The 19,594-nt window shown below is 42.4% G+C and overlaps 1 protein-coding gene across 3 annotated transcripts in view; it reads left to right on the forward strand.

Moving 5' to 3' along the window:
- Positions 1–19,594, forward strand: part of MAMLD1 (mastermind like domain containing 1) — an 83,589-nt gene that overhangs the window by 48,740 nt on the left and 15,255 nt on the right. For all 3 annotated transcript variants that reach the window (XM_058847896.1, XM_058847895.1, XM_058847897.1), the window contains one exon: positions 462–2,213. In XM_058847896.1, the coding sequence (XP_058703879.1) occupies positions 462–2,213 (1,752 nt within the window). The remainder of the gene's footprint in view (positions 1–461; positions 2,214–19,594) is intronic.

The raw sequence follows: 19,594 nt of genomic DNA on the forward strand, positions 1-19,594 counted from the left end.
TAATTGTCTCTGGTCTGAATTTAATCTGAGTCACTGGCAGAAGGCAACTAAATTCAGTCCAGGGTCTCATTCAGATTTGCTATTTAGATTTTAAAAATGCTACCATAAAAATGTTGACATGCTTGTTATGCAGGGAGTATAATGCCTTAATTGAAATGCAACCAGAAACTATTTTAAAAACTTCTATTACACTTCACGTGACAGACAGTATTTTGTAGCTTTAACATCTGTTTTAAAGCCAGCTCATGAGATTTAGCCTTTGTCTGACTGTAACTCTTTTGATTTCGGTGAAGTTGAACACATTTAAATCCTGATTGTATTTATCTCACATGATTGGGTTTTTAATTGTATGATTTAGTTTTCTTTATCTCCAACCCAGTATGGTAGTATGGAGCTTCAGTGCATGTCATAATAATATGGTCAATAATGGATCCTTTCTACTTCCTTTTATATTTTCACAGTTACAGGGATCCATTAAAAGAAAACTGGAAGATGATAGCTCTCCTGCTTCCAATGGCGTGCCTGATGTCACTTTCCCAAATGACAGTAAAAGACTTTGTCTTGATGATGTAAACCTCACCATGGGCCAAGGTGCCAGTCCCAGCATGGCATGTCCAGAAATGCAAAGTTCTTCATTCTCCACTGGTCATAGCACTTCTTCCCTGGGAGTCACAGGGCACCCAGTGCTCCTTGAAAACAATCACATGAATGGTGGTGGCATTGGCTCCCCATTCACAGTGCCATCCAACACAGAAATAAATCAGAAGGGGTCAATAGGAGGGCAAACCAACAATATTGTCCATTATGATGAGAAAGGAAACAGCTTACAGTCTGTGGACCAAGAGCTGCAAGATCTATTGGAAGAGCTGACCAAAATGCCTGATCCTTCTCCCAATGACCTGGATCTGGAGAAGATTTTGTGCAGCAAAGCTGAAGATCCTCTTGGTCTGAGTCATTCCCAACCAAACATAAGTACCACTCCAAAGTCCTCCCCACAGACTTCCCACCTGGAGAACCATGTTGCTAACAAAGATTTTTCTCCAGGCTGCAATCCAGCCAGTGGAGGATCCCCTCAGATGAGACCATCATCTGCTGGAGCTAACTTCCAAGTTCCTCCCTCAAACAAACCTGCTGCATCACCCATCTCTACAGCAGCTCAGAACAAAAGCCAGCCTCCATCGATGCTCCCAGTACCCTTGCCCAACATGCCTGGCTCCAACTGGCATGCTCAGCAGCTAAAGCAGCTGGCAGCCAGCAAGCAGGTGTCTGGTACCAAGCAACAAGTACAGACTCCCAGCTGGACAACATTGTCTCCTCCTGGTCTCTCTCCGCCTTACAGGGCAGGATCATCCCCACATCATCAACCTTTCAGTCCTCAAAATGTTATGGTGTCTGGCATGCCTGCTAATAATTTACCAGGAAACAACATTCAGAGTCCTCAAAACACTCTGCTTTCAAGCATGACTTCCAGCAGCACCCCATCCAATGGCCCTTCTCCCCCTTACAGCTCTGAGAAGCTCTCCAGTCCAGCTCTGAGCCAGCAGCCCTTCAGTCCTCAGAGCTCCATGCTACCTGCTCTGACAGCAGCCAGCTTGCCAGCCAGCAGCATTAAAAGCCCACAGAACAACTTGGTTGCCAGCATGGCCTCCACAAATACTGGACCTTCTCCACCATACAGGCCAGAAAAGCTGTCAAGCCCTGCTCTGCATCAACAGCCCTTCAGTCCTCAAGGTACATTAATCTCTAACATCACTTCCAGCAGCAACCCCACAAGTATGCAGAACTCACTTTTTAAATCAAACCAGACCAAAAATATGAACATAATTATGCAACAGCCATCCAGTAGCTTACAGCCAGGTCTGGTGAATGAGAGCCCTGTTAGCCAAGACCAGTTTTCTTTCAACAACACCAAACCACTGTCTCACTTTGCTTCAGAGTCAGCTACTCAAAAAATGTCCCCTCTGACAGCAGGACAAGGACAGCAGTCCCTCATTCACTATCTCCAGCAGCAGCAGCAGCAGCAGCAGCAGCAGCAACAGCAGCAGCAGCAGCAGCAGCAGCAGCAGCAGCAGCAGCAGCAGTCTTCAGCCACGCAGCAGTCCCAGCAGACCAACAACAGCCAGTTTCTCCAGCAGCAGTTCCGACAGCTGATGCAGCCACATCGGATGCAGAGACAGATGCAAGCTGCCACACTGCTATCTCAAAGTAGACAGGTGAGAACCTCTCTTCTGTCTTACATGACTTATGTGAAAATACTGAGTAATTTATTTTCTTATTTTTGCTTTTCTATTTGTGTTTCAAATGCAACATCACTGAATTTCTGAGGTGTGCACAGTGCATACATGGACAAAACAAGAACAACCTCTGGTGTTATCAGAATAAATTTATTTATTTTTTCAACTAAAAATGTGCTGTAATTCACCATGCATTGCCTGTTTTAGCCTGGTGGAGAACTTTGTGCTGTTTTAAAATAATTTTTTTACATGTATAGGTGATAGTCTCTTTTAGCTGATATAATAAGGTCCAGAGATAGTTTGGTTGCATGTTTCATGTTATCCTTTCAGAGGGAATATCTTCTTTTTATCTTAGTGCCCTTCAACAAATTCATCTCTATGTTATGCTTCTGAGGCTAGAAAAGATCAGGTGGGGTGAGAAGTGAAGCTAGTGTGTCCTTCATGGACAGCAGGTCAAACAGTACAGCTCCTGAATAGCAAAGAGGCAGACTTGAAATACCTGTTTCTAGCATTTGCCAGAAGCCATTCCATGCTTTGGATGAGGGCCATTCCCCACCCATGGGGATACCAATTGAGCTGGTAAGTGCAAAAATGCAGCTAGCAAAAGTGAGGCACAGCCCTGGTTTCTGTCCAGAGAGACTGAGACTCAGTGAGAGGTGTGAATCAGCTACTACCCCAGATCAGAGAGATGTACTGTGAACAGGGTCCTGGGAGCAGGGAAGGGCTCAGGGACTGGGTTTGAGAGCAGCCTGGCTGTGAGGAATAAACGTCTTTTCGTTTAGAAGAATAGTGGGAAACACTGAATCTCACCACCAAACCAAGGGCTTTCTTAGGCTGAACCAACACTTTGTAAGCAGACTCCTCCAAGCTGCTTAGCTGTGCACACAGTCACTCCATCAGCAGCTTGGGGAGGACTGAGAGAGACACTTCTCTCCCAGCAAAGCAGAGACTGATCTAAATTCTACTGGGGTCTGCTTGAGAGCTGAAGTGTGAAATGCACTCCAGAGCCAGGTCTTCTTTCTCTTCTTCCCTGAAAAGTGACTGGTTCTTAAGGAGGGGGATTTAATCAATCTTGGTGTAATGCTGGTTTAACTAAATATCATAATGTACTATGATAGTGAGAAATAAGGGATAGTTACTAAATATCAGCTTCTGAGTGGTAAGTCAGTGAAGTGCATTGCCACTGTGCCTCTTCAGGATCAACTCATTCTTTTCCAAGTTCCAACACTTCATTCTCCCTTATTTCATGCAGCAGCCTAAAATAGGTGTCAGGGAACTGGTGACTCACTGAATTTGCTTATGCAGGTGTAGAACATATAACAATAGGGCACATCTAGTGCTCTTTAAGGGGTTTCCAGTGAAGGACGCCTTATTCAACGAAGATAGAGCAGTTTGTTGCTTCAAGCACATGAGGACCTTGCTTGTGTTTGGTGGGACCCAGATTAAACAGAGTAGCGAGTCTTGCTGGCTTGGGATGCAGACCTGTGGATAAACATACAACTGAAAGGGAGCAAAGTGCAGCAGTTCCATGAATTACTGCCCACCAGTTTTATGCTGGAGGCAGGTGTGGGTGAAGAATACATTCATAGTGTTTTCCTGCATCTTAGATGAGGACTAATAAATTGTTAACCACAGTGAGATGCTCACTTTTGATCATATGTCCACAAACTTTGAGGTTTTTATTTTGGCTTCACCACTGAGTCTGTGAAGTTGGAGTGTCCTTGTTGGATTCCTGAAGTTTCTATGCCCTAGTTTTCCCTGCCTTGCATTTTAGTCTTATACCTCTGAACCCCTTGCATCACTGATTAGACACAAAAAAAAATAAAATAAAATAATCCTGAAGTGAGTCTGCCTAACTGGCCAAAATATTCCTTCTTTGAGCAACTTTCCTGGTGCTCTGCCTGTGCTGTATTTTCAGCTGATTCTCACTGTCAGAGAGAGAGTTATTAATAATATTGCTGCTATCAGTAAAGATCAAGGACAGTTAAGACAATGATTACAGGTGATGAGCATTTTACATTTTCAGACTAGTTAGGTAAGCTTATGGTGCCTCCTTCATTTTACAGGGAACACTTATTACAATAATTACACACCAGATGACAGTACTTCAGTTTTACAGTCTGTTGAGCTGCTGAAGAAAGATGGTGGATGTTCAAGAGTGGAGCATTTTGTTAGGTTTTGACAACTTTACTGCAAATCTCCCAGAAGAAAATGTATCCTGAATGCTGAATTAAAAAAAGATTACATAGAAAAATTATTCTGTGTAGGAATCCTTGAATCTGAGATACTAAGTTTCTTGGAATCTAGCATGGAGATCTGTTATTTGTCTGCAATAGACTTCTTATTTACATTGAGAGATTGGTACTGAACTTTGGACCCCACCTGCTCTGTACCAGTTTTACTCCATTAGAGTGAAGTAGCCCCAGTGTCTGTGGTTTTGATTTCCAGCAGTGTATCCAGAGCTGAATTTAAGTTTTGCAGAATTTCAGTGCCAATTCCCTCCTGAGGTAGGTGATGAATAGGACTTTGCAAGCATGGAGCAGTTGTTTCATTAAAAGGCACAATGTTAAAGATTCAGAAGACAGGGGAGACAACTTCTGCATCTCAAAAATTAGTAAATTTCTGGTGGAAAAATTTCCCTTTTTAGCCTCATTCAAATAAATTTGCTCCGAGAAAAATAACAGCATTCCCTGAAATGTTGTTTAGTGCCTAAAAGTTATCCCCTTACTCTGTGTGTGTGTTTGCAAATGTGACTAAAATTTATGAAAAGAAGGCATAGTTCTCTCTTCTTTGAAGCAAGAGGTGCAGCTTTGTACAGAAGAAGAATGTGGATGCTGGCCAGTTGGAGGGAGAACAATAAACCATGAAATTTGATCCTTGTAGCAGGCACAGCAACATGGGGAAGACAGCAGCAGCCGTAGACCCAGAGTGAGCGTTTTGCTGTTGTTTCACTGTGTATTAAAGCAAACACTCCACATTCCAAAAGCAGGGTTACTGCTGGTGCCTCACAGCTCTACCATTTTTATAGTTAGTGAGATATCTTTTCAGTGTAATCAGTTTGTGTCCCAGATCCTGTCTTGCCTGGAAAGCTGCTGAATCTGATAGGGTTAATCTCCCCCATCTGAAGCACTATGTCTTTATTGTTGAGCATGCATGGGTATTGATTGAGGCACTGACAGTTTGCATTTGTGATAGCACAAAGCCTGGTGGGGCTAACACTGCTCTCTGGTTATGGGCAGGTTTTCATTTTATTCTGGTAGGGCCTAAGCCCGTGAGTGAAATTAAAGTTATACAGGACTCATAAATCCCCAATATAAAGATAGTAGTAAATGCCAGAATTAACCACAAAACTGTCACACACTCTTTTCAGGGGTAAAGCTTCACCACTTGACTTTATTGGCTGTTTCTGGGCGCACAAAAAGCTGGATTTGCCCAGGCAGGTTGAATAGTTGGGCATCTCCCCGATTTTCATGTCTAAATAGAGTTTGTACTTGCAGATTTCCTATTCTGGAATGTCAGATACACTGGGCCCAAATCTGCCTTCAGCAATGCTGTTACAACACCCCACTTCCAGAAGAGCTCTTCTGTCAGTCCCTCCAGTGTAAGAACAGACAGAGGGCTCTGTGCAGGGGAAGGAGGGATCCTCTCCTCCCTGAAGGTAGGAAAACCGGTGATATTCACAGTTTAAGTCAGGCTGGAATACAATAAACTCTTTGGGTGGCTATTTCTTTTCCAAGCCCAAGATGATATGGGTTAAAACTTGGGAGTCTCAGGGAGGAGGACAAGATTGCCCACTGACTGCTCTGTGTGTGAAATGCTGAGAACCAAAACACAGCTGAAAAAGTTGTTTTGCTGGGGGGATGTAGGTGATGAACAGCCATTGTCTGGGAGGGACATGACACGCTGTGTCTCTGAGCTCCACTCGCACCATAGGAACCAAATGTGCTATTTTTAGAACTCTGCATTCCTCCTGACATCCAGAGAGTTGTACACTGGATTGTCAGGAAAGGGTATATTTGTTTAATCTCCATTGCCAAAAATACTGATAGAGGAAAAAATTACAAGAGACAGAGAGTAAACTAGTATTATTTGCAGTAAAAGTGGCTGTACTTTTATTACATATGGACTGCATATGTGATAAAGAACATGCTGAAGACTAAAATACACTTTGAAAAGTGAAGTATTTCTTTGACTGTGGTAAAAGCAGCAATGTTATCTGAGTTGGAAGGATAAACTGTAGGTTGCAGAGAAACACCACAACTTCTGAGCTAGTTTAAATATCCTTTTTAAAAAACAGTTTTAAAATCTTCTTTCAGAGCATAAGTTTTCTAAATATAGAGACAAAACTGGAGAAGAAATGCGCTGTTATAAAGAGCAAACTGACCCAGAGGTTAGATATCAAAGGTTAAATAATTATAATGGAATACAAAATACAGCTTTTATCAATACAAAGAAATTATAATACCATGGCCTGATTTTGGGTGCTATATATTATGGGAAGTTATTTCTGCCTGAGAAAAGTCAGTGCACTGTGACTCTTAAGTGAGACTGTTCTGACTCAGCAGCACTTTATGAGCTCTGATGCAGGTGGATGAGAAGTTTGGAAAAGCAGAAAACACAACTCGCATCATCTGAGTACATACAGTCCTCCTGCAAGAAAAGGGGAAAATAACGTTTTATTTGGGATTTCCAAGATGTCACAAGGTATCTTCCTAATACATAAAACAATAAAAGTATCATGCATTATTAATAAAACCAAAAGTACTGGCCAGATTTCATCTGCAGTTTCAATCGCCTACTCTTTTTCTTCAGGTATCAAACTTAGTTTAAAAATAATTTATTTAAAATTTTTGAATTAAGTTCTGCTGGTCTCCTCTCCTCTCCTCTCCTCTCCTCTCCTCTCCTCTCCTCTCCTCTCCTCTCCTCTCCTCTCCTCTCCTCTCCTCTCCTCTCCTCTCCTCTCCTCTCCTCTCCTCTCCTCTCCTCTCCTCTCCTCTCCTCTCCTCTCCTCTCCTCTCCTCTCCTCTCCTCTCCTCTCCTCTCCTCTCCTCTCCTCTCCTCTCCTCTCCTCTCCTCTCCTCTCCTCTCCTCTCCTCTCCTCTCCTCTCCTCTCCTCTCCTCTCCTCTCCTCTCCTCTCCTCTCCTCTCCTCTCCTCTCCTCTCCTCTCCTCTCCTCTCCTCTCCTCTCCGCACCTTCCCTTTTCTCTACTCTTCTCTTTTCTCTTCTCCCTTCTCTCTCTTCTCTCTCTTTTCTCTTTTCCCTTTTCCCTCTCCCTTTCCATTTCCTCTCTTTTCCTTTACTTTTTTCTCAGGAACCAAGTTTTTAAAATACTACCTTTTTTTTTCTTTTACCAATGCTGTGAGGAGAAAACCAGATTTGATTTCAAAGGGCAATTGTAGCACAATACCAAAGCAAAGCCTTTGAGGGATGGAGAGCTTTTGAAGGCAAAACAACATGCCCTTCAGCTAATTAAGTGCCTTTGAATAGGGGAGTAAAGGAAGCTGGTGATGAATCTGGATTATAGAGAGCAATAAGGCTGAGCCCAGGGTTTGACATCTCTGCAGATGTAAAAACATCTTCTTGAATAGTAATTTCTGAATTTATATATATATATATTTATTGATTGATTGATTGATTGATTATTATTATTATTTTCAAACTTGGAGATTTTCTGTTCTCAAGAGAGTCTGAGAGGAGCTCAATTGAAGCTATCATCTGCCATCTTCTCCCCTCCCCTGTGAATAAATAATGTCAGATAAGTTTTGGAAAGTAAGAAGTAAACTTGTGGAACAAAATGGGGTGTTTGGCCTCAACATGTATACAGTATTTTCAGAAGTACAGTAATCAAGATTAAAAAACCTTAATTCACATCTGATCTTCTGAGCCCATTGCTCTTTCACAGGGTGTTTTTAAATTGCATGTGTTGTCTTCTTGTGTTCCATTTTGGGTATTTCAAAGCATTCTCCTTGTTGTAGTGGAGTCTTTGTGGTCATGTCTTAACCTTCCCACTTCCCACTTCTTTGGCTTGTATTTCAAGATGTTTGCAGGCCCTGATGTTTCCAACAGCTCTGCCTAATGCACTCGTAATTCCTTCCAGTTTAGCTCTCTGTTGTGCTGAAAGCACTCTTGGATACCACCCACCTTCTGGATCTGAAATTAATGTGGACACTACACCAAAGCTGCAGCACTTTCCTCAATCCAGACAGGTCTTTCCCTTGTTTACAACCTGTTTAATAAAATGGAAGATATTCTGTCAGCAATTGAGCATTTAGGACATGGACAACTCTATGGGAATCTCACACTGGACAAATTAAAATCCATTTGGAAAGAAAAAAGTCTCAGGAGGTACTGTAAACACCAGTGAGGGGTGCTGGAGGCATTCAGGGAAGTCCTTCTCTTCATTCTGTTCAGGACAATGAAGTGATGTCTGCAGGGCTGGGGGAGAGTGATCCAGGGGGAGGAAAGAGGAAGCAGTGCTCATGTGCTGTGGACATATAGAGGGAAATGTGACTTACCCTAGAGATATTTAGAGCAAGGTGCTGCATTTCAGCCTGACAAGCTGCTTGCAATGTTTCTAGGTGCTCAGGGTGGGGGCTGTGTGTCAGGGCTGTGTCCCTTTTCCAGGCCAGGCATGGCCGCAGAGCTGAGGGTGAGCAGAGGAGGGGGAGCCATGGCATGGGGATTCTCTGAAAACCTCTTGCTTTTGTGGTTTTCAGCTCTAAGCAACAGACAGTTGCTTCCTTCTACTCTGCAGTACAGCATGGGAAACAACCTCATCTCCCAAAGGTGTAGGGAAAGTGGTACTATCATGCTGAAAAATGTCTGATTCTCCAGTTGTACCTGAGCCCCTCTGACCCTGCCAACCCAGGTGGACAGTTCCTCTCAGGTTTTCCAGGCAGCTTGGTAGCAGTTCACAAGTGTTCTGGGCTAAATATCAGCTGAATCAGGCCCTATCTGCAGATTTTCATGCCTTTTTTTTCTCCCCCAACATAATCCATTTTGCTTTTCTTTATTATCACAGATTAGGAAAAAAAAATATGTATGCAGAAATGTTTAATTAAAATCAGTTGAGCAAAAGGTTTTGAACATATTTTCTCAACTTTCTCAACTATTTCCTGTTAGATACAATGAAATTTTAAACATCCTGGGAGCTTGGCTTCAGGATGAATGCCATAACTTCCTTCTGTGTATCATTCTTAAAAATAACAACTTATAGAGTGGTTAGTGATAGGTAAGGTACATCTTCAATTACAAGTCAGAACACCTGGAATCCTTACAATGCAAAGGTGTGTTCATGGCCCAGCGTGCTGAGGAACAGCAACAAGGAAATGGTTTCCATTACCCTGTAGTACACTCAACTCATTTCTGTGCTATAAATACCCATTAATATCAGAACATCTTCATTCCATTTTTCCCACGTTTTTGGAAGGTAGCTTTGTACGTTGTCTGTATTTTCTGTCTCTTTCTTAGCAAATGACAGTTTGGGGAGCTTGTGTTGAACTAAAAGCAAGCCTGGCTTTTGGAAAATGTGCTCACTTCCCTAAAACCATAGTCTACTTATTGCTGCCTAAATTATAAAATAATTAATCAATAATAAATTAATAAATAATATATAATAACACAATATGTTATATATAATAAATTAATATTATAATGCAATAATGAAATAAATAATTAAAAATTAATAAATAATTTAAATAACTTTCCACAGATACTGTTAGAGCATGGTATCTATGCTTGATTTTTGGAGTGCTTACTTACCTAGTATTGTCTTGTCAGAGTCTAAAATTATATCTGCACTTCACAAGGGAAAAATATGTGCAGAACCAAAGTCCAATTTAACAAACAGAATAAAGGCAAACAAGTGGGTAGGAGAGTTATGAATGCTGTTGGTGCCGTGCCTGGCTCCAGCCGGCGCTCCGGCAGGGCGGGGTGATGGCAGCAGCCCCTTCGCCTTCCTCTTCTGCTCCTCTGCCGCTCCTGCCCGGCTGCACTGAGAGCTGCCCACCAGCTCCAAGGACAAACATGTTTTGATTCAGATGCAATATCTAGAAATAACTTTACTGGTAAAATGAACTCGGTGGGTTTCCTTGTTTTTTGTTTTTGGGGTTTTTTTCCCCTTTGGGCATTTTGGAGACATTTCAGTGTGTGGGTGGGGGAAAACAAGGCCGTGGCTGTAAACAGGAACTGATAGTGTCTGTGGGACTGAATGGGGAGAGAAACTGAACTGGCTTTGGTGATTCTCTCATACATCTGTCAGTCTGGAAACACTGGGATGATTCATAGTTTGCTGATTAATACAGGAGCAAGAAAAATGGTGTGAATTAACGGCCATTACAGGATACTGGATGGCAAATACCCCCCAGTACAAATGATATTTCATGAAGATTACTTAGAGGAAGCTGTAATGGGTCTTAAATACGAATTAGAAGTAGTCCCATCAAAGCTGTTAACATTAAGGTTTGAAAGCCAAACAGTGTTATGAGCTGTTTTCACAAACCTTACATTTAGGAAGCCTGTCAGTCTGGCTTGTTGGCTGTGTTGTATTTCTGTCTCAAGCGCTCAAGCAGCCAGCACTAATAATTTATAGAAATCCACAATCTGAATGCAGCAGCTCTTTTTAGGACTTTGAAGGCTAATCACTGTTTTACATGTTTTAAAGTTGAACTTTTTATAGCATGCATAAAGGCAAGTATCATCATTATCAGTACATAATTCTGAAAATCGCTACCATTAACAAGAAGTAATCCCATGTTACAATTTAACCCTTGGCATATAGGAATGTTAAAGGACAAAGGTAGTAAATGTATTACTTCAGTATATATAATATTCTCTGCATAGCCAGCAAAATTATTTAACATTTGTCATTGAATTAATGAAAATGCAATTCCTTGGATCAGTGTCAGACAGATGCAGATGTGAATGCAGTTTATGCACGAACTGTGCTGAGCTATTTTTCCCCACTCCTGAATTAATGAAAGACCCACAAGAAGGGTAAGCCCTTTGGTGTAGCCAGAATAGTGTGATATCCCAGCCTAAGACATTATGTTAACAGTTTGATCTTGTAAAGATACACACACACACACACACACGCACACACACACACACGCCTGAATTTACGCAGTGGCAGGTCATTCCAGAATGACTGCAGGATTATTTCTGAGAGCAGAGTGAATAATGTATGAATCTAGGCTTTGTATGCTCAAGAAAGACCGAAGGTGGAGCAGAAGGATGCAGCAAGGGGTCAAGCAGTCATTGGCAGCAATTAGTGCTGCAGCTGAAAAAGAGAGGGAATGGAAGCTTTGATGCACTTATTCCTACCTCAGCTCAAGTTTACATTTGAATTATTTTTGGCTTTTATGGTGATTTTGTTGTTGTTGATACTGGGGTTTTTTCCCTCTAGGGATTAGTACCAGCATTTTAAGAACTTGCCAAGTTTTGAATAAATTAATGTTTTAATCAGGTCAGGGGTTATTTGAAGTCCTCTTGTGTTTGTTTTTTAAATTCATCAATTGCAAAATGAAAATTTGCCCCTTATGAGAAGGAAAGCTGCCCCATCCTCTCAGGCACAGCAATAAAAATAGCAAATGGGGAAAAAATCTTAACAAAACACTTTTTCCCTCTCTTTTGTCATTAGCAGGCTGCTAATGTTAATGTGTTTCTTCTTCCCTTTCCCACAAGATGAGGACATACTACCCTGGAATATCAGTAGTATGTATCCCTGTCATAAACAAATCAATTTCTCTTAGTGTTTAAATACTCAGGGCTTTTGAAAGCTTCTCTTTGCGTAATAAATATGTTTAATATTTCCTTTACTCTCTGGCATTAAGAATAAAGATTAAAGAATAAAGATTAAAGAATAAAGATTACAGCACTGGGTTGAAGGGTAGTTTACAGGACGCTCATACTCAGGCGGTCTGTTTTCTCTCCTCGTTGCTCTGAAGGCTGTGTTTAAGCAATGAATGAGCAATCATATGAACTTTTTTTTTTTTTTTTTTTTTTGTACAACCCCCTTTTCCTTCTCCTTTCCTACTCAGCACACTTTCTGCAGTGGCATTTTAGTTTTCTAGATGGAATTGTGTTTAGCAGCATAGCTGCATGATGGGTATGAGATACCTTTTTCTCCTTTCCCTCCTCTCCCAAGAGATGCCCTGTGACTTCCTCTATTAGTCTATTAATTGTCGTAGCTCAAAATTCAGTATGATCAAAGGAGCAGAACAAAGTTGTAAAGTGCAGATTCTAGCAATTGACTTGACTGTTTAGATTCCTTGCTGAGCTCCTCTAGAGCTGGAATTACTCTTGCTGTATTTTTCGTCCTTGGCTCAGTGCTAGCACAGTGCTGAGGGCTGCACTGGGGAGTGCTGAAGTCAGAGCGGCCACTGACTCCCCCAGCCTGGACCCAGCCCTGCCAGAGCAGCATCCATCCTGTGCCAGCACAACGCCGAGTAATCTTGGCTGGGTTTGATAAGAAGGTCAGTGTTTACATTGCTTTAGTTACTTGACTACAGGAAAAGTGGAGAACCAGTTCACTGAATGAGTAAATCTTAATGATTCTGTTTTCAGTTTAAGCATCAAGTTTCCATCGCCTGAAGATTGGTGCATGCTACGAGTGGGAAAGCAAGAATTAAAACAAAATGTAAATGGGAAATCTGTAAACAACATGAAGTCTCTTGTAAAAGTTTTCTTTGTGCTGTGATGAGTCACTTCAGGAATACAGTTAGTGTTAATGCCTGTTTATACATGCAGTTAGAAACTAATGCTGTTTTCTCTCATTAATAGTCTTGTTTTTCTTGTTTGCTTAAGGCAAAATTGCAGACTGCCCATACCTGTGGTGTTTGCTGCAGATTAACATCTGCTTTTGCAATTCTTACACATCTCAAATTCCTGTTGATGTAACTGGGAGTACAAGCTCTTCAGGAATAGTGTTGGACTCTGGATGCCATTATTTGTGATTCTACAGTTCCCCTAAGTGTGCTAATATCTCTCAAATAGAGGTAGAGTTATTTGACATGTAAGTTCTTATCTCATTAAGGTGAATTATTGTTCCTGAAATGTGAATGGCATTCTGTTAACAGAGAATGTTATGTATATGAAGGTTTAAGAGCACCTAAGGCCAGCAAGAACAGAGAAATGCTGATAACATCACCACAGACTGTGTGATGGTCCTGAAATCTTTAACTGAAAAAGATTTTGCTAGACATATCAGTGTTTCCCCATAGTTTAGGACTTGGACTAAAATCCCCAACATTTATTTATGTTGTTTTGGGTTTTTTTAAGGAAATTAAAAATTACTACTTAGTAAGAACTTTTTCATAAGAAAAAATTTTGACATTGAGGGGGAATATTTTGTGCCCAGTCCAGAGTCTTAAGCTTTTTCCTAGATAAGTGGTATATATCTATATGTCTATGAATTATATTTTTAAAAAGAACTGTGGCCTTCATGAGGGACTTCATGTGGAATAAGGTCTGTAAGGAACTCCTGTCTTCAGTGTGTTGCTCCATTCTAGGTTGACAATATATAAAGTTACTGTGCTTTAGCTTATGGAGAGCTAAATAATAATCCTCCAATTTCATCCTTTATAAAGCATTTATCAGAATGATGGACTAAAATACTACTTTCTCTATGGTTTCTTATTTTTTCTACTTATGATAACAGTATTAAGACATTTTATAAGATGAAATGCTGTCTAGCTGCAATTAAAAGACACATTTTGCATATTTGCGTCTTGATCAAGCTAAGGGGAAGGGATGTACCTGCTGCCTAGATTACTGCCAAACATAAATGAGAGCAGAGCTGAATTGTACTCTGTTCTCCTAAAAGACCCTATTAGCTCCTCTGACTGCCTACTAAAAGGCTTTTATTGCCCTGCCTCATTAACATTTTCCAAATAGAACATTTTTTTGCCAGTTTCTGAAGAAATAGCAGAGCAAGTACCATCTTAGACAGGCTGGAAGGAGTCCTGTGCCATGGATTATAAACCAAAACAGTTGGCCAGAATAAGGAATTAAAGTAATCCCTGATACTAGGAACATGAAAATGAGATGACCTTCTACACCTGTGAGTTTCTAACCCAGCTGCACCACAGGCTCCCCTCTATCGCTGTTTCTCCACACCTTTACTGGGCAGAAAACAAAAGCCCAGCCATTCAGCTGGGAAACTGGAACACATGCTTGCAAATGTTACAGACTTTAAATGCATTGTATTTTTAACAGTAGTTCATGATTGGAATGACAAGAAGGAAATGAGCAGAAAACGTCCTATTCTATCTTTATATAAAATCTTGCTTGTGAAAGATGTAGTTACCACAATAATGATGGGATGCCAATTGATTCATTGTGCTGAGAGAGAGACAAGTGCTGAGCCAGTGAGCCAGCAGGGTCATTTTCTTGCTCCAGATCCATTTTGGTTGTTTGCTGGGGAAGGGCAGGAGAGGGTTATAAAGCTGGTGCCACTAAATTCAGTGCATGTTTTTCTCAGAAAAGAAAAGACATCACCAGCCAAGATCTCTTTCCTTTGGAAATTGTGGCTGGGAAGGGCCCCTTTGGCTCCTCAAAGTGGGCAGTCAGACAGCCCCTTTCCTGAATCCCAGGCAGGCACCAGACAGCTGAAGGAAGAGAGGCACCAGGCAGAATTAGATTGTCTCCTGCTTTGGACAGTACAGCAGGGAAGCAGGCTTAATTGCTTTGCAGCTGTTCACTTTTTCCCCTTCTCCCTCCCCTGCTTCCTCTCCCTCCTCCCAACTGACTCTAGAGGCAGCCCCTGCTCCAGCCCCTGGAAACCTCCTCAGCTTGGGGGCAGAGTATCAGAGGTTTGTGGACTCATTTTTATCAGTGTTTATACTCTTTCCTCAAGCCTAGCAGCAAATGGGAGCAGAAAGGAAAGTATTAAGGAAAAAATCGGTGTAATCTTGTGGTTCGTTGTTTTTTTCCTTGGTTAGTTCGTGCCCTGAAAGCTTCTGGGACAGAGCAGGGCAGCACCAGGCAGGTGACTTGGGCGGCATCACATCAGGAGAGTTATCACCAGCAGGGTATGGCATCCTGTGTGAGCAGACAAACCAGGAGACCCTTCAAATGAGCCCCCTGTGATGTGGCACTACCTGCAGCAGGATTTACAAGACATTCGGGATTTGCTCTCCAGAGCTGCTGCTCCCTTTACAGAGCTCTCCCAGCTTCCTGTCAGGCTATGTGACTGTCAACTGGGGCTGGTTTGGTGATGGTAAAAGAGCCTTGACACCAAAATGATCTTGCCATGATTATTCAAGGCAAACTCTTTCGAACCTTGGAGAACTCTGCAAGTTTTCCAGCCCTCAAAAACTGCTCAGGCCAGACTTGCAGATTTGCATGTATCTCATAATCCCAAACTGTCTCAACCTCATGTTTGTTCAGGAAACAAAGTTGGTTTTCTTAATTGCTCTCATTCCCAGATTTAAAAGTTTAAAAGGTGTTTCTGTGCTGGAGCAATGAGGCTGTGGGCAACACTGTGCTCACCTGCTCTGCAGAGTGGAGCTCTGCTCACCTGCTACTCAGCCAGCCTTCCCAGCTCTGTTCACCTCCAGCAGCAATGTCAAGCTAACCCAATTTTTCAGCTGGTATTAAGTGCCATAGGCAAGCTTCAGAGATGTCTTTTTAATTCCTGAACTTGTAGAATTTTGTGAATATTTTCCCTCCAGTTCTACTGACTCATGCAGTCCAGAGAGCGGAGGCAGTGAGAGAACATGAAGACTGTAACTGAGACCTAATTTACTTATCTGGTAAAGGCAGTTGTCAGTAAGCTTTTCACCTATCTGTCCATAAAGATAGGTTCCTGTGAGTCTGTTAGGCCTCACAGGTAAAAATATGGCATCAGTAGTACTTGAGTATCCTAGGCCAATGCACCTCCTGTGCTGGAACGCCCTGAGTGATAGCATTCCAATGGGAAATGCTGCTGAGCACACAGCCCCATGCAGGGCATGCAGTGTTGTTGGGGGCACAGGTGGTCATGGCATACTAATCTCTTTATTCTGGACCTATTTGCTGCTTATCTTTTATATCCTTAACAGCCTAAACCAGAGCTTGGGATGGGCACCAGTACAGGGTTTTGACACGTTTCTTTTAAGGCACAGAAATGTAATGGGGATCATTGTTTAGTGCCAGTGGGAAGACTGAGGTGTCATTCCTGGAAAGGGAGTGTAGCTATGAGATGCTTCAGTGCTCAGAGAGATTTGTGTCTGTAAGAAATGGATTTAGAAATAAGTTGCAGTAGTGTGGCAGTGACTTTTTTTTCCCCCTAATATGTTCAACATGCAGCTGTGATAGCTCTGCCAGTTAGATTTGAATTTAAACTGGCTCCACAAGGTACAAAGGCTCTCAAGCCTCCTTGCTGAGACCGGAAATCCATTGTGACTCCTGATTAGTGCTGGTGAAATCGGAAACCTTTCTTGGGGCAGATAATGATCTCGCAAATGAAAATATAACCTGTTAATCCTGAATTTCAACAGGGTGGTTATACAACCCCAGGCCAAATCCAGGATGTGTTTTATCTGTTCCCCTTTTGGTCAGAAAGTCTTTGCTGAGCTCCCCTGCTTAATGCCAGGCCTGTGGCCAGAGGCAGCAGAGGGGTGGTGAGGGTGAGACTGAGTAAAGAAATTGAGGTTCACATGTTGAGACCACCCCTCTGAACTTCTTGGCTGAAGTACCTTAAAATTGGGCCTCTGTTTAATGTTCCTCCCAATGACAGTCACCACTGCCAAAAGACAGGTGGACTGGTTGGGGCTATCCATGCTTATGCTGTCCCACAATAATCCCTTTAATTTTGGGTAACAATAGGTTCTGGTTTTTCCTTTGTTAATAACAAGTTCCATGGTATAAATAACTGCAATTAAAACACCTAATGATTTACCACTGGACACCGATGCAGTCTGCTGGAGCCTTGTCTAAGCAAGGAATTTTTTCTCCTGCCCTGAATATTTTGTAATTGTTCTACAAAGAGCACATGGATGCTCCAGGCATTAAGAAATGCCAACCAAGGTACATTGTGGTACCAGGGAGCAGAGAACAAATAGCTAGGGTTGTGCTGCAGCCAAAGTCCTTTCAGACCTGCAGCCTTGGTTTGCTTGACTAGTTCTGTATATTGACCTTTGTTTTTTAAGAAAAACACAAACAGTATTGCTTTCTTATAGGATCCATTAACTTCTTCAGAGGTTTTGTGGTGCCTGTTTGATGAGAGCAGCACACATGTGGCCATGTACTGCAGCCTGAAAGACCTCTGCTATTCTTCTTTTGTTGGGTGTTTGCAGAGAGAACCTGCATTGCCCTTCCTTTGTGCTTTTGGAAGAGACAGTCTGTATGTAAATATATGTAAATGGGCCTAGTCACATTTGCCAAGGAGATAGGGGTGATGGGGAGAGGGAAATTCACCTCTCCTTTCTGTGGAGAGGCATTGAGTCCCAAGTGTCATTTTCCGAGAGCGCCTGTGATGTGTTTGATGTGGAGCCTGCAAATGGAGTTGCTTAAGCATACCAGTATGCCTAAAAATATAAAAATAAAAGCAGTGCTATTTTAAGACTCGAGAATCAGGGATTATAAATAGCTCAACTGGTGTGTTACTCCTGGCTGGGTGTGTCGGTCCATAAACATCAGCACAACTGCCACTTCCCTTTGAAGCGGCTTGTAGCTAATGACTGCAGCTGCAGTGCCTCCTCTGCATTCCCATGCTCTCCTGATAAGCACAGGGCACTGATAAGGTGCTCTCCAGGCTGAGTCCATCACACCAGCCCTCAAGTGGCCAGCTTGAGCCTTCAAGCACACATGAATGAGAGGTGAGTGCAGGTTGGCAGGGAGCTGCGGAGCTGAGATTCAGTGGAAGGAGGCAGTGCTGGCTGAGTACAGCAGAGGTGGTTCTGTTGAGAGCAGGCTATGGAGCTGGGCCTGCTGAACCCCAGAAAAAAGACAAAATAGTTGTGTGGTTTAGGACTGGTTTGGGCCTTGTGAGCTGTGGATTTAGCACTCTCCATTGTCAGGCTTTCTCTGTGACTGGTTGCGATACATCTTTCTGCTCCCATAATTTAGACTTCTCCTGTAGCCAGTGGAAGAAAAGATGTTTAGAGAGTAATTTCAGCTCACCATAATGTGCACCTCCAAGATGTGGTGGACTGGCTGCAGTGAGGGAAGCCTTGAAAACATGCCGAGGCTTGGCCCTTGCCTGCTGGAGATGCCTTTATTCCCAGTCTGTGGAGGCAAGAGCAGCTGAGGTGATTCAATATATAAAAGTAAAGTTGAAAGCCATGCAGGTAACTTAAATAGCTGACTTTTGACTTTCTGACTTTCAAAAATTGTTTTCATTTCTCTGTTATTCCAGTGTGGTGTCTGGAAAGAAGCACCTGTGATGGTGTGTTCCACTGCCCCCATGCTGCGTGTGAGAGGCAGGGGGACAGGCTCTTCCTTGGAGGCTGTTTCCAAGAGGAATTCTGGCTGACTCTTGCACCAAGTAATGAAATGTTTATTTGCAATATAATGGAGTCAGGAGCCATCTCTGGGTGATAGGGATATGGAGACTAGTAAACAAAAAAAGGCAAAGAACTCAAACTGTAAGAAGAGTTCTTTGGGTCTAAAGAAAACAACTAGATAATGGTGTTCAAAAAGGTCTGGAGTGGTGTATGTCAGGACAAGGTGCAAATGAATCTGCCAAGCCTCTGCACAGGTAGGATGCTAAAATCTGGGTTATTTTCACAGGGAGCTCTGAGAAGCTTGTACCCAGAAGGTGAAGCAAAGGGAACTTGTTGGCTATTTCTTCTTTTCATAACAGAGAGAAATGGGCCAGGAATCTGTCCTGGTGTAACTGAGTCTTCCCCAGACAGGCAGAGCTTATTTCATTTTCTTGCACTGGAGGAAAGCTGGCAAACAGGCATCAGTAAAAGAAGCAAAACACCCTGATGTCTGAAGGTTTCCAAGAGCTCATGCTGAATTCTTACTCGGTAGACTGCTTGTGACACATAGGCACCAAGCCATTAATGATAGAGAAAATTATTTCCATCAAAAATTGAACAGAAACAACAGCAATGACAAATAAAGATATTACAGGTTCAAACCTGAAAGCTGACAGCTCCGTTTCCAAAGCTGGATGTCTTCAACTAACCACCTAGAAACAGTATGTTAGTAATCTGCTGACTGCAGTGGGCCACCTGCATTCCCCACACCACTGACAATCAGGGAGCTTCTGGGGGTCCTGAACACAGATCTAAAAAGTTACAGTTAAGTGCCAGGCTAAAGATGAAAGCCTTTTTCTGAAAGTGAAGTTGTTAGTTCAGTCTGAGAGCAGAGTCTTCTCCCATGGCTCTCTGTGGTCAGAGCTGCTCCTGGGGGGCAGTGGAAGGACTGATTC

Source organism: Poecile atricapillus, chromosome 12 (genome assembly GCF_030490865.1).
Source record: "Poecile atricapillus isolate bPoeAtr1 chromosome 12, bPoeAtr1.hap1, whole genome shotgun sequence".
NCBI classification, from domain to species: Eukaryota; Metazoa; Chordata; class Aves; order Passeriformes; family Paridae; genus Poecile; species Poecile atricapillus.